General features: G+C 38.7%; 1 protein-coding gene across 1 annotated transcript in view; it reads right to left on the bottom strand.

The window, feature by feature from the left end:
• Window positions 1-7,742: 7,742 nt before the first annotated feature.
• The window catches only part of ZFAT (zinc finger and AT-hook domain containing), a 90,437-nt gene continuing 83,052 nt past the window's right edge, over window positions 7,743-15,127 (bottom strand). Inside the window, exon 16 of the mRNA XM_035318561.1 lies at window positions 7,743-8,950. Within this exon, the coding sequence (XP_035174452.1) occupies window positions 8,711-8,950 (240 nt within the window). The 3' untranslated portion in view covers window positions 7,743-8,710. The remainder of the gene's footprint in view (window positions 8,951-15,127) is intronic.

The following is a 15,127-nucleotide window of genomic DNA, read 5'->3' on the forward strand; positions in this document are numbered from 1 at the left end:
GAATTTACGTAATACAGAACTCTAAAACATTTTACCATGGTACTCCCAGACGTGGTTATACTGATGTACAGAGTTTTATCTTGTCCCCATTGCACTTTTCCCCACAGCTAACCATAGTGGTTGGTAGAAGTGAAATCCCCAAAAGTTCACAATCACTGCCCTCCTCAAGGCTGCCCCACAGCTCTGTGAGCAGAGGGATCAGGCAAAACCCTCTAGTATGACCCAAGGAGAGGGTTCAGGGTTAGGTTAACACTCCTGTTTCCTTGGAGCGGATGAGGGAGCTCCTACACAGCCTTTGTGTTGGAGTTGCCTCCAGCAAGTGGAAGAGAGCAGCACCTGAGGCCCACGCTGTCTTGATGAACAGCACTAGGTTCAAAAGTGAACCTTGCGTAATGCCTCAGGAAGTCAGTGTGGATGTGTCAAGTGTCCCTCAGCATCTCCTGACCTCACAGAACAGCACAGCTATGACAGCAGGACTTGTGAGTACTACAGGGTGTAGGAGAGGTTCTTGCACTGTGGTAGTGCCCAGAAGTTCAACCCAACACCCAAGGTGCTGGAAGCATCAGAGAGGAAAGGTCTAGAGGGACTGAACTCCAAGCAGACATGGCTTCATGTGCAATTCATTGTTTAAAGGTTTAAAACGTGACCTGAATCTGAATAACTAAAACCAGATTTTAAATAGAACGCCATCATCTAAGCTACCTTTATAGCAAGGGAAGGGTGGCCATTTTCACTGGAAAAACTAACCGGCCTTTGATCAAGGGATAAACATGTACACAAAATAAATAAATAAATAAATGAAATCCACAATTAAAGATAGGGGATAGATCATGCAGGCTTTTGTTTTGTTTTGTTTTGACATCAGAGGATTATAATTTACTGGTATTTCTGAGCATCCGTCATGTCCCTTATTTCTCCTAAGCCATGAACAGGCACCTGTTGTGCGGAAACAACACAAGCCACAAATTGAAATCAGCAATTATTTTTTTCCCCCTTGAAATTCAGGTGTGTATTGCAAGTCCTGAGCTTGTTTAATGATAAAAACTGACAAGATGATCACAATTTTTTTGTTTGTTTGTTTGACTTCCATTCTTTCTCCAGTCTGAAATTATTAAATTGCCCTGGAGTTATTTACTTCCCAGACTGAAGTCACAGTGGTGAACAGCCCTCTCGTCAGCAAAATTCTCTTATTTATTTTTTCCCTAAATTCTGATTCTGGCAGCTTGGATTGGTTGGTCCTAACACAAAACATCTCTCTACGGGGGTTGGCTTTCAGACAAAATAAACTAAAAAGCCAACTTCTGACACTTGTGTCATCACCAAAATTGTAGATCATATACTCAAAGAAAAGGTGTGCCACAGAACTTGTATCACAACAGCCACAGAAACTTTCCCACTTACTTACCAATGTATTTTTCAAGTACTCTGGGGCTGACCTAAATTCAGACCCCATGTGGCTGTTAGAAATATTGCTGTTTCAGTAAAAACTGATGTTACTTCATTTCCAACGACATGGTGAATTTTTGACTTGGACCTTTTCTATAATATCTTGCAACTCATTTAATTACCATTAGATGAAGGGAATACTTGACTGCAACCATTTGAAGATGGATTTGAATAAGCTGTGTAGCACCCAAAAAAAAAGGTCTGTAGGTTATTATTAGTACCCTGAGTACAACCAGCTTTCGGGACCCAGAAAGTATTTTCAGTCCCAATGCTAGCAGAAAGAGTGTTTCCAAAACAAGTTGTAAACATATTGACCAGCTCTGCAATCTGTGACAATATTTTGTCCTTTATTTCATTGTTAGCCCACAAAGAATATCAAATATTATGAATTAATTAGCTTAATATTATGAATTAATTAAATATTATGAATTAAGTAGCTCCTACCGTTTCAGTGTTACAGATCTTAAGTGATTCTGTAAAATATACTTACAGTACATTTTGTTTTGGGTGCACAACACAAAATGACCCCTTATTTTCCAGAAGATTCCTTGAACTGAAAGAAAAAAAATATAACAAAGCTTGCTCTATAAATTTCTCTTTGATTTCATTCCAAAACACTGAAGATCTTTTGATCCTTTCTTATTTTACCTAGGCTGACAAAGTTATTTCCAGCTTTTCAGAAAAATTCACAGCATTGGAAAAAGTCAAGCCAAACTCTGTGTGATGTCTTGACTCCAATTTCACTCTTCATCCACATTTAGGAAAGAGGACTGTAAAAATATTTTATAGAGAATAAAAAGAAGTCATTTATAGCATTGTCAGAACTGTTTATTTTGTGTTTTAATATTTTATTGGCAACCACTACTCATTTCAAGTCCTGCACTGGACTTTTCATGAATAATGGCATAAGAAAATGTAAGCTGCAAGCTCTCTAAAGCATCCTCTCTAAAGCATCCTTGTTGGGCGTAGCTGTGAATATGAAACAGGTCATTGTGTTCTCCTTTGTTGTTATTCAATGCCTAGAAGTCTGAACTGTAAGAGAAACCTTTGAGTTCAGCTGCCCTACCCTTCCCACTAGGACCAGTCGCACTGTCTGGCTGTAATAAAGTCAAGGCAATAATAAAGGAACCCAAGAAGGAACCTCAAGTGCGGAGGAAGGAGCAGCTGAAAGGGGCTGGGCTGGGCTGAGCACAACCCCAGCCCCTGTGCCACTGGGGGAGAGCAGTCACGAGTGTGGGAGCAAAGCTGGGATAAAAGAGAAAGACTTTATAAAGCTAGGATAACTATTCATCCTCACAGATGCGAGCTTACAAATTTAAGATGTATTAGGAACCTTAAACTTCATTTAGAGTGAGGTGAGAGGAAAATAGGTAGCTGCTCTAAAACAGCTTGAATTCTTCAGCTGCAGTCTCTGCCTGCAGACAGTGCTGGCAGAGCAGGAATTCACTGCCTCCCCAGAGTTACTTGCTGAGCAGATGCTGCCGCAGCAGCAGTGGTTTCCTTCTAGCATTCCTGCATTGAGCTTTTGCTCCCCTGTAACTGAGGGCTGAGTCTGTTCCCCTTGAGAAACACGTTGCAGCTGATGGCATTGTATCAATCTTGCACATCGCTCCTGTTAGCATCAACAGGCTCCATAGGCTAAAACCTCTGGCTGGTTACTCTGGAGAGGCGATCGGGTTGGTCGTTGGTATCTCTTTCTCAGAAAGAAGTCATGCTGGGATGGTGAGTCTGCACTATCTGCTTCGTAGAGGACTGAGAGGAATTATGTTCACTTGTAAGCAGAGCATTTTTATCCATTTGTGTTGAGCAAGAGAGACACAGGTGTTGCTTTCCTTCCTCTGCCTCATCCACCTCGAGGAGTGACTGTGGAGAACATAACAGACTCGAACAGAAGCTTTTGTTAGGAACCTACAACAATGGCTCTGCAATTTGCACTGCCCTTTGAAATGTGTGGTGCTGCTTGTAATCACTAAAGCCCAACACAGGCGAGTTGTCAGGGACACATGTAAGATCACCTAACCAATTACCTGTACCTTGTGGAATTATTCCCGAGATGAATATGACACTACATATTCACGTCGTAATATCGAGTTTGATGCTCTCAGGATGTGCCAAAATATAACTCTAAGTGAACATGAAAGCCTTCCAGGATGAAAAGTTGTCCTCATTTCAAGGAAGAAAAAAAAGACAAATGCAGTCACGCTGCTATTGATGGGAATGATGTCCACTAATGATGCGAAAGCTGGAAATGCAAATTGAGAAGCTGTCAAGCCATGTGCGGTACAACTCAGTAACCTCACTGTGATCAGATTATAGAAGGGAGAGGAACATCTGCAGTTTGTCATGTTAGGAGCAAAGACTGTATTAGCAGCATTTTAGCAGCATTACCTAAAGAAAGTGCATTTTTGCTAATGATGCCGTCTGCAAACGAGCTCATGTCTAAAATTTCAGATACAGCTCAAACACGCCTACAGAAGGCAGGAACTGTACTGTGATATCAACAAAACATAAACCAAAGGAAAACAATCTCTGTAATTTTGTGTACAGCATCTGCTTCACTCTACTACATGTTCTCTGGTAACAATCATCGTTATTTTCACATCAAAAGAATGGCAAAATAAAAATCAATATTCTTTCCAATTCAATACTAGTTGCAGAGGTCTCAGTTGAACGTCACTGTTCTTACAGAAATAAAACCCCACATTTAGGCAGGGCTTGCCATCTTTCAAGGCATCAGAGTGGTTGATAGTCCTTCTACCTTCATGAATGATTAGGTGCAACTTTGAGAACAAAGTTCTCCTGAAGTGAGACTTGGGCGTTCAATGTGCTTTCATCCCCAGAGTCTGATGTTCAGCAGGGCCAAGTACTTAAAACTTCCTCCTGGGTCAACTTCCACATCTCTGTGGACCTCACTGAAGCTTCAACAAGCTGGTGCAGCAAATGACAAAACTTTTCCATGGGCAGACACGAAGAGCTCAGGCCAAAAATCAAATCCTGATTTTGCAGTTGAACACAGCTTCAGTAAGATCCCTTACATACCAAATTATCTGCCCACTAAGAGCTCATTTCTTTGAAAATTTGAGTATTTTGCAATATTAGTTCCCTTACTTTCCTTTCTCTATTGTGGTAACAATACTTGCTTATTCTTGAGGTGCAGGTTTGGTTTGTTTGACGTTTGTAAAGTACACATCCATATGGTGAGCAAATTTATTGGAATGTGGAAACATTTTTATTTTCCTTTTAGTAAGACTAAATTCTATATGGCACTGCCAGGGTACTGTAAGAACTCAAAACTTTAAAACTTCAGAAGATTATTCCAAAGAAATTCATTAAAACATTTTGAAAATCTCAAACTTGCAGCAATGTCATTTCTGTAAACTTGTTTAAAAATATGACACAAAAAGCATTTATTTCAAGTACATTTACATGAGGAGTGTTATTCCTTATTATTGTAGGAACAATTTCCAGATAAGTGATAAAGATCCAGTGAAAAGCCCCTGTTGGTGCAGTTCCATGTAAGCCAGGACGCTACTAAAGCTGGTTAAAAGCTGGATCACTAGTATCAAGCAACGGTGCTGGGATCAAGGGGCACCACAACTGGCCACAGAAAACAAACCATCTGCCAAAGAATGGCAGATCCCATCCTCTTTCTATCTTAAGGAAAGACAAACTAATCTCTATGGATATAACTAGAAAGGGATGGAAAAGAAAAAAAAAAAAAAAAAAACTTGTAACACCCAATTTCCAAGCCCTCTCCTGTGGCTTTTGTCCTGCAAGGCTCACATTTGCCCCTCTGCGTTCAGATGCTTATTCCATTCTGTAACACAAGGAGAGATTAGCTTCAAGCATCATCCTTACCTTTCATTAAATAAGACTTCACTGCCACTAAAATTATTTGCAGCTTCCTTCTTCCGTTTTTATAAATCTTTGCACGATTCCAAGACTTATCTCCCCTGTGCTCAACACATTCCCGGAGCCATTTGATGTGTTCTTAGCCCTGCACATCAGTTAGCCCAGTTGCTCGATGTGCGCATGCATAAACTTTTAAAGAGCAATACTTGCTAAGTGTTAGCCTAAAGCTAGGATAACTCCGGTTGTCAAAAAGGAAAACCAGAAGACTTCATAGAGTAGCAAATGCTAATAAAAATTAGCAGTGTGGGGAAGAATGTATAATCTTCAGAAGCAGGAGCTACACGACTAACTTAAAGCCATAACTCCTCATCTCCCCTGAACAGGAAAGGTCATCTAATCCTCACAAAAGAAACTGGATAAAAGGATTTGAACCTACATTTAAAACAATCTGTGCTGTTTAGGTGATAACAGAAGCAGACCTTGCCATGCAAAATAGTTCATTCTTACCTTCTTGGGGGTTCCCAGTTCAGACAAAAGACAACTGGAACAGCAGGGGCCTCTAATTACTGGTATGGACAAAGCTCTTTGTTTTCTTCCTTCCAGTAACCTGCTTCGGAAAGACAGACACATCTTTGGACACTCAGTTTGTGAAGTGCCATGACTTACGTTCAAGAAGAAGCACTTATCTCCTCATAATATTACAGTTGCATTTCCTATAAAGATGAAAACATAATTATGGTGGCAAGAATTTGTACTCAACACAGCTCAAAATCTTTCCTGACTTTGAATGACAGAATCATCTAGGTTGGAAAAGATCTTCAGGATAATCCTGTTCAGTTGCGTCTGATGTATCTGTATCTGTTGTAGAATTCATAAAATTTAGTAAAACGAACTCAAGTTTCTTCCTCCAACACAGCAGGAAGTGTCACACTTGTAGAAGCAAGTCAAGACTTACTGTAGGTATGCATGGCTATGACTTAGTGCAATTAAAATAATTAGAAACCAAAACAAACAGCCAAGCGAACACCCTAACCCTTCCTCCAAATACAGACACACCTCATAGAGACAGAAGTACTGAGTCTCTCTGGAAATATTTTACTTCAGAATCCTCGAGTGATATATAGCAAAATACTTTTCCATTTTCCCCCCACAGTCAGGTAATAACACAGTACATTGCTGAATTGACTCAGAAAGGTTTTACGTTAAGAACACAGCTGTTACTACATACCATCACGATGCTTTTCTGATGCTTTTCCAAACGTAGTTTAATAGCAAATGGGCTATTTTCAATAAATTCTGAGAAAACCATTTGAGACTGTTTTCTTCTCTTTTAGATATTAGAAAGTTGTTATTGCAAGTCAACACTAAATGTTAAGCAGTAATTACAAAACCGAGTTTCTGTTGCAGATTAATCACGTTGGTACGTTTGAGGCATCGTTTTCTGTCACAATTGTTATTGAACACACTTCACGGCTCATTTTAGGCAAGTTTACTGAAATAGACACTGACACTTGTGACAAGGCCTAGCCAGTTACAGAGTAAATGGCAAAAAGGTCTCTGTCCTACAAACCAAATGTCCCTAGGACATAAATTTATTATCAGCAGAGATAAGGGAGAAGTTCACTAAACGTTTGCACTCTGATTTTGTATAACACTGATAAAACACAGCAGAATTACAAGAGGTAGACAACCAACTCACTTCATTTCATCAATGCATTTAAAAGCTTTTCTTCACTTCTCCACTCAAAATCACAGAATCACAGAATTTCTAGGTTGGAAGAGACCTCAAGATCATCAAGTCCAACCTCTGACCTAACACTAACAGTCCCCACTAAACCATATCCCTAAGCTCTACATCTAAACGTCTTTTAAAGACCTCCAGGGATGGTGACTCCACCACTTCCCTGGGCAGCCCGTTCCAGTGTCTAACAACCCTTTCGGTAAAGAAGTTCTTCCTAACATCCAACCTAAACCTCCCCTGGCGCAACTTTAGCCCATTCCCCCTCGTCCTGTCACCAGGCACGTGGGAGAACAGACCAACCCCCACCTCGCTACAGCCTCCCTTCAGGTACCTGTAGAGAGCGATAAGGTCACCCCTGAGCCTCCTTTTCTCCAGGCTGAACAGTCCCAGCTCCCTCAGCCGCTCCTCGTAAGACTTGTTCTCCAGGCCCTTCACCAGCTTCGTAGCCCTTCTCTGGGCTCGCTCAAGCACCTCCATGTCCTTCTTGTAGCGAGGGGCCCAAAACTGAACACAGTACTCGAGGTGCGGCATGCCCACAAATAAGCTCAGTCACATAAAAAATTCCTCCTAGATTTCATTACACTACTTTCCCGATTAGAAACTACTGACTAGAGGAGTAATTTGTCAGAGCTGATGCAAAACATCATTCTCTACTTAGCTTTGAAAAGACAGTCAACACTTAAAAGAAAACATGACAATTTTGCTATTAATTAATAACTTTTATAGCTCAAATTTAAAAATATTAAATCAGAAACAATTCAAGATTCATGAAGAAAAATCTGGAACTATATACATGCATAATTAAGAATATCTAAATTTTTGTCAGTATTTACTTACTTTTTGTACAAGTTCTTTCACTCAGTCATATTTACAAACATCTTTTTCAAACATATCAACATTCAACTTTAATAGAATTTACAAATCATTTGAATATATATTTTTCTTAAAAACAGAAGACCATTTCACTGAGTTGACAAACATTTGGTTTCATCATATGGTACTGGACAGGTGGGATGGGAAGTTATCATTATCCAATTATTTAAAAAATAATTATGCTCTTGGTACCCCAAATTATCATATATGGCTTTAAATATCTCCCAAATGATCAACGCACAAACACAAACGAAAGTCCATCTGTGGAATATTTCTAAGTGTTGAGCCTTTCTTTGGGTTAGGTCCACAACTCTGCAAACACATTCTAAGCATATACTCAAAAATAAGAAGTCCTTCTAATTTTACAAAAATAAAAAAATCCCTGCTTCCAGTGAAGTCAAAACACATATTAGTATCTGTAAGATGGGATGAGTGGGAATGAGTTTTCTAGACATTCTAGCTACCTTTATAGATTTTTTTTTTTTAATTTGTGGTATAACACACTTTTGAACAGACAATATTTTGGGTTATTTACAGGAATCAAATGACAGATTTCTTAAATAAGGATGAATACTTATTCCTCAAAATATGTACTTTTTTTTCCAGGGGAAAAAAAAAATCCAAGGAAGTTTTGTCCATAATGTCTAAATTACTGATGCAGTCCAGCCAGATCTAGTAGTATGGTTTCACCTCACACATAATCTGAAAATTTGTCAGCTTGATTGTTTTTGGTTTTGTTAGGAAAAGAAAGTTTTGGCTTTGGCAAATCAGTCAGCTGTCTCCTTTGAACACCATTCTCTAGAGCTCCTGCACAGATTGTTCCACTGTTTGTTCTTCTACGGGCTGCATCGCTTCCTGAACATAAACTATGAATTCTGAAGCCTCTCCACCCTGTGTATAGACTGTCACTGTCTCAATTCCCTCCACTTCATCTGATGAGACTACCAGGTGATGCTGTTCAGACAGCTCCACTGAAGCCTGCTGCAGAGTCTCTTGTATCATCAAAGTGTGATTGGCTGACTGCTCCTCTTCTTTTACCTAAGAAGAAATTGAAGAGGTTACAGAAGTTTCACCTTTCCAGTAAATAACCAGTGCTGTGATGATTAATGCACACACAGCACAGAAATTACAAATCAGTTTTGAAAGAAAATATCAGTTTTACACAGAATTTGTAATGATCACTTTGAATAAGTGTAGCCATACAAAATACTGAAAGCAGTAACTCAGCCTCTCTTTTATATGCATGGAGAGCTACGAAGCTACAGAAACACAGGACTTTGGGAACAGCTTTAATCTCTCACCAGTCATTCACTCAAAACCAATCTTATTTAAATAAATCAGAAGTCAAACAGATCCTCCAGTATCACTGATCTGAGAATACGTCTAAAACCACATGAAAAGACACTTAGAGCTCCCATTTTTAAATTTATTTTAAAGCTCATTGAACTACAAATTTCATTGTAACAATACTCATTGTAACCTAAGCTTAATGGACTTTTATTAAAAAAAATGTGAAATGCATTAATGAAATACCTCCCTAACACCCGTTTGCAAGGCAGCAATTTTTACATTATTGAAAGGACATGGACAGTAGCAACTGAAAATAACAGATTTTTCTGAAAGAAATAACACAAAATATTTTGGTATCAAATTTAAAAGAGTTTCAAACAACTATTTGTTGCGCACCAAGTACACACCAAGATTCAAGAACAGATCTTAATTCTTCACCCTATCCAGACATTTCTATGCACCAGACCAATAACAGCACATTCAAAAACGAAGTCTCGTGTAGGAAATGCATTCTTACAAGTATTAATGATAAAATAATATTGATAAAAAACTACTCTTTTGGGTAAATTTTTATACATGCAAGAATATGCAAAGGCATTTGTTAAGTGTTTCCAGGACACCACCACTCCCCTTGTTCATTGAAGCTGTTTTATTTGCTTGAGCATAAAAGCCAACCCACTTGCATCTGCACCACACAGTTAATCAGATCCTCTCTTCCTTTCCCATTTGGAAAACAGGTACTTTTTATTAGGGCCTATTTCCCTCTCATTTAGGCTTAGCAAATGTTTTATGAAGTGAGCTTGCAGAGATAAATCACATTTATTTCTCACTGTAAGAAAGTAACTTACTGAATTTGTAGGACGTCATATTCTCTACAGAAATGCTTTTTCTCACATCATCAAGTGCATCTATAAATCACCAGCTTACACACACACCAGGACACGATCAACATACCTTCACAGAAAGCGAACCTCCATGGTACTTCCAATAACCACACAAAAGGTAATATGAGGAGACGAAAGAATCGATAAATTATCGGTTTACTAGATTTCAGTGTGAACCTTGTATTTCAGAGCAGCGTATGCTGTGCTCTTGGCAGCACTGAACTCGTGATTTTGAAAAAACAGGTTAAACATGGTAGATTCCAAAGCGTGGAAGCCTACTACATTACATAGATTAATAGCTTTCATTTCTATGAAATGTTGCTATGCAGTAGATCGTTTCTATATGTTGCTTTCCAAGCAGTATTATTAGAACAATCAAGTCCAAGAAAATATACTGAAGTTCAGTATTGGTGCTTAGGAGAGGCATGGGAACAGTAGGGGAGAATTACAAAGAAGTGTCCAAGCAAGCTTTTGACTCCTTAAAGACTTGCAAGGAGAAAAGTTCTATAAGTTTATTTTCTAGGTGCTCTTTTTTAACTTCATTTTTTCCCCATAAGCAACCATTCCCATTGCTGTACGCTGACTTTCCTTATAACGTTTTTCTTCCACGTTTAAAATATCTGTCAAATCAAGAAGATTACAGAGATGCACAAACCCCATAGGACTCCATATCACTTTGAACTCTCACTCAATTCATCAGGCTATACAAAGCTTTTTCTTCAACAATAACAAGCACGTTCAGGTGTTAAATTATTCAGAGGTCCCAGAGTCGGTATGGCTGTGGTACATTGATGAAATATAAGTGGATTTTAACTGGCGAAAGATTTAACTTCTAAAGAGAATCTTACCATTGTCATTGACCTTACTGCAACAGCACAGTTGTACCTACTGATGCTGACTCTGGCTTTGTTGCACAGGATTTGGATGATACGGATAAACTATGGGAAAGGGATAAAGCCCTTTCCGTGTTCTGTTTCTTTTACCAAGAGTACCTGAACATTTTGATTTGAAGTTATTTTAAACAGCACCTGCTGGAGTTCAAGTTCAATATCCTACAATATTGGGCGATGCAGGCTGCTTTGTCTTGACACAGGAAAATTTGCAGCTACCCTCAGAAAAACAAATTTATGTTGACACAAAATATGGGTATCCCCAAAATTACCCTTTACTAATGGAAGTTTCTGTTCAAGATGCAACAGGCTAAAATATAAAAAGAATAGTAACACAACTTTCTTCTCCTGATAGTCCTCACACACCTTTTAGTATTTTTTTTTATATATATAATGGGGGAAATTTGTTAATTCAGGCAGAACTCCCCCTTTTTTAATTGTGTCCTCCTCTTTCCTGAGGCTACTTGCTAAAGTGGCCGCTCCTGTGCAAAATGAAAGGATCCATGGAAGATCTACTAGCAAAGGTCACAACAGGTGGACATCTCCAGTGTATTCAGATAGGTAGCTGCAGTTAAGAATGTCAGGTAATTATAATCTTACAGTCCTTGATCCTGGGGATCCTCAAACATACACAGATAGGAGTCTTCTAATATTATTTGGCCTTTCAATTATGTAATGTACAGTGACTCTTGTGTTAGTGCACGATACATAATCCTCCGGCAATGTGCCTCAGACCAGAAAAATTACATTAAATTTGCTTAGAGCAGCAAGTATGCACAACACGGTCTGAAAAGAATCTTGTACAGTCTCACTTTAGTCACTCTAAATCAAAACCCATAAATAATTTTAAATATAGTTCTTTGAGTGTACATAAATAATGAACAAAAGAAGATAAATAAAGCACAGTTGACATGAAAATGAAATGAAACCAGACTCTCATTCAATTCAATAGCAGCAATCTAATACTTATTCAGTTTTATATGCTTTTGAAATGAAAATGGCCAATAAAGAAAGTTAATTTAACCTCCCTACCTACCCTTATCGATATGGTTTTATTACCCTTGTCATGCAGGGTAAAGAAGACTAATGCCCCTATTTCTGGTGTTTCTAGTTTCCAGTATCTTTTTTTGGACAGCTATCTGTAATCCTTTTAGTCTGACAAATTACCACATTATTTTGGATATTTACATTTCAAATCAGTTCAATGTTTACATGCTTCTGCTTGGTTCCTATTAGATCGTTCCACAGGGAATCATCTCAAAACGTTAATTTACTTCCCTCAATTTGATGAAACAGTGGGACAGCTGCCATCAGAATGAATGAAGTTACTACACTCAATTCTTTTTATTGGCATCTCAAATCTTTTGAAGAGTAGCATCCATGACCTCTTTTCTGTTTGAGAGCCAGCTGAAAAGCATCTGGCTGCTTATCCTTTGCTAAAGAATGGCAGCAAGAATCCAAAGCCATACACAGCTGGCATACTAAACCAATTCATTACCTGCATAAATATTTTTTACTGGCATAACGTGCCTCTCATGAAAGTTAATGGATCCTCTGCCTCCATGTCTTTATAAAAAGCTCAACATTTCTAAATTATCTAAAATTTTAAATGCAAATATCTGAGGGCCATCCAAATGACACAAAAAATGGGTACCTCTTACAGGAACCTCTTCCTCAAAAACAAAGCAAGTCATTTTTATTTTGAGATAAGTTAATTCAAGCCATTGAGGAAAATAATGCTTCTTCCCTTCCCTGAAAAGTGGAAAAAAGAAATACATACAGTAAACTGCTGCTAAAGCTACTTTTTTATTCAAGAGCTCATGCTCAGATATAATGATTATCTTCAATTTTCTTTGAAGTCAGCAGGAGTACCAGACCCATCGTGTTTAAAACAGCCTTGCTAGGCTTGACCCAAAATCCTCTGCAGAACCTCACCCTTGATTTCCGATTGAATGCTGCCTTTCAGGTTGCCACGAAGAAAAAAAGTTAATCACACAGATTTTGCAGGAATTCAAAACCTTACACTAGGTTACAGTTGCTTCTATTTATATTGTAAGACACCACAGTAAGAAAATTTACATATTAGCTACACAAAAGCTGAACAGGAGAAGTGAATATAAGCATTCTAGATCCCAGTGAGCACCTGGATATGTGACGTGCCAGCTTACATCGCTGCCTACGGGACTGCCTCTACCATTTTGTTTGGTGCCAGTTGGTAACCTGAACTCCATCCTTTTTTATTCTAGTTTACATATAGATATATCGTGTGAAAAACACACACAGACATACACCGAAAAATGCTGTAATTTGACCACATGAATCTCTATAGAGCCACAAAACAAACCGGCACACATTAGTTTCAGAACAATAGGAGAATTCAGTATGCAAGACTCGTTTTGCATAAAATTAAAAAAAAAAAAATGCAAAGTGGCAAAAAAATCTTCCCACTGGTGATTTTTTAAGAATCTTTAGCCATTGGCTGGTCGAAATCCCCTGACAGAGAGGCTGTGACTGGCAGTGTCCCTTGTCTGGCAGAACAGTGTAGCACTTAATTTCCTTCTGAGGAAATATGGCAACGCTGCCACCATTTGAAGAGCTCTAACAGAGGGCAGTAATGTTGACAGGAGATTTTTTCTGGATGTTATACAGATGACAAGAACTCCACAGAAGCTAAGAAAACAGGGACATCTTTCCCAAATAAAACTTTCCTTTGCTGGCACCATCAAGCTAAACAATGAAGTGCTTCATGTTCTAAAAGAACATCAGTCTTGATTATCAACCCCCAGAGAACTCCATGGCAAATTTTCTGGATGAACCCAGCATCAAGTAGGTACAAACCAGAGCCAGGTTAAAATACAAAGAGTGCCACTGAGGTACAATATGCAGGAGCCCTTGACATGACAGCCATGCTAATATTATTAGGTGCTCATTTTTGAAGGTGTGTTATACTATAAAATCCTGTCCTGTGATCATCTTCAAGCTGATGTGTAATCTTTGCTGAGCATTGCTTCTGCTGTCACTTTGAAGAAAGTGGCTGTTGCCATGGTAGGATTTTACCAGAGCCTGAAGAGATCACAGAATAAAATGATGAAAGGAACTAAAATAAAGGGTGAAATGCATGAAATTCCAGTGTTTTCCTAAGCTCTGCTTGGTTAATGAAACATTTGATATACTTATTCTACAGAGCAAGTTATTTAGAAGTCCAGGTTAAGAATGGGTTACTGTGCTTTACAGGAATAGACTTCATCCTAATCCTGCACTCCAAGCTACAGAGATAGTAAGGTCAGTCTGGTTTTGAATGGGAGAAAACGAGAAAGCTCAACAGCTAATACTGCTCTTTATTGGTAGTATCAGTGTAGTGCTTTAGACCAGGACTTGGACTGTATCAGCTGTTCTACCTGAAAACAGTATTCATGCCCCAAAGGCCTTATAATTTCAATTCAAAACAGTAAAACAGTAAGCAGACACAGAAGAAGGGTAATGGGTGAGTACAATATAAATGAGGCAGCGATACCTTTGTGTAACAGGCAGCAGTATCAACAGACCAATTGCCTAACCAGAGATAATTGGTGTCATCATATTTCTGAAGACTAATTGAGAGAAGACAATGAGGTACAAATTGTTCTTCATTAAATATCCACATAAGTAAGCACAATATGAAGGAAGGCATTAAGAAACTTGCTTGGAAAAAATAATGAGCAATTAAATCTTCATGGACTGATCAAAGGTGAGAGTCAAAATCTTAACAGCTAACGAGAGACAGGACATGAGGTCGGAAAGGAGTACAAAGTCTTGGAAATGAAAACAAGGCTTTGTTGGATGTGGCAAAAAAGAAAGGAAGATCATATGGACATATGTAAGACAGGCAGACTAGAGAGAAGTAATCTTTAAATTGTTCTGAGTGTATACAAAAGGGGCAAAGCAGCATCTGTGAATGTCAGAAAGAAAGAACGTCAGAGTAACTGCAGCATAAAATAATGACAGCTTGGTCGGCCATTTTAGCAAAGTGGATAAAATGAGAACCCAAATAAAAATGAGCATGCAGAACAAGTCAGCACCATTTAGCCCATCACCTGGATGCCCAAGCATCCTACCTGAAGAGGACACTAGCTTTCTGGCTTGATAACACCAAGGACTTACATCCCATAGGG

This window comes from Oxyura jamaicensis, chromosome 2 (assembly GCF_011077185.1).
Source record: "Oxyura jamaicensis isolate SHBP4307 breed ruddy duck chromosome 2, BPBGC_Ojam_1.0, whole genome shotgun sequence".
Classification (NCBI taxonomy): Eukaryota; Metazoa; Chordata; class Aves; order Anseriformes; family Anatidae; genus Oxyura; species Oxyura jamaicensis.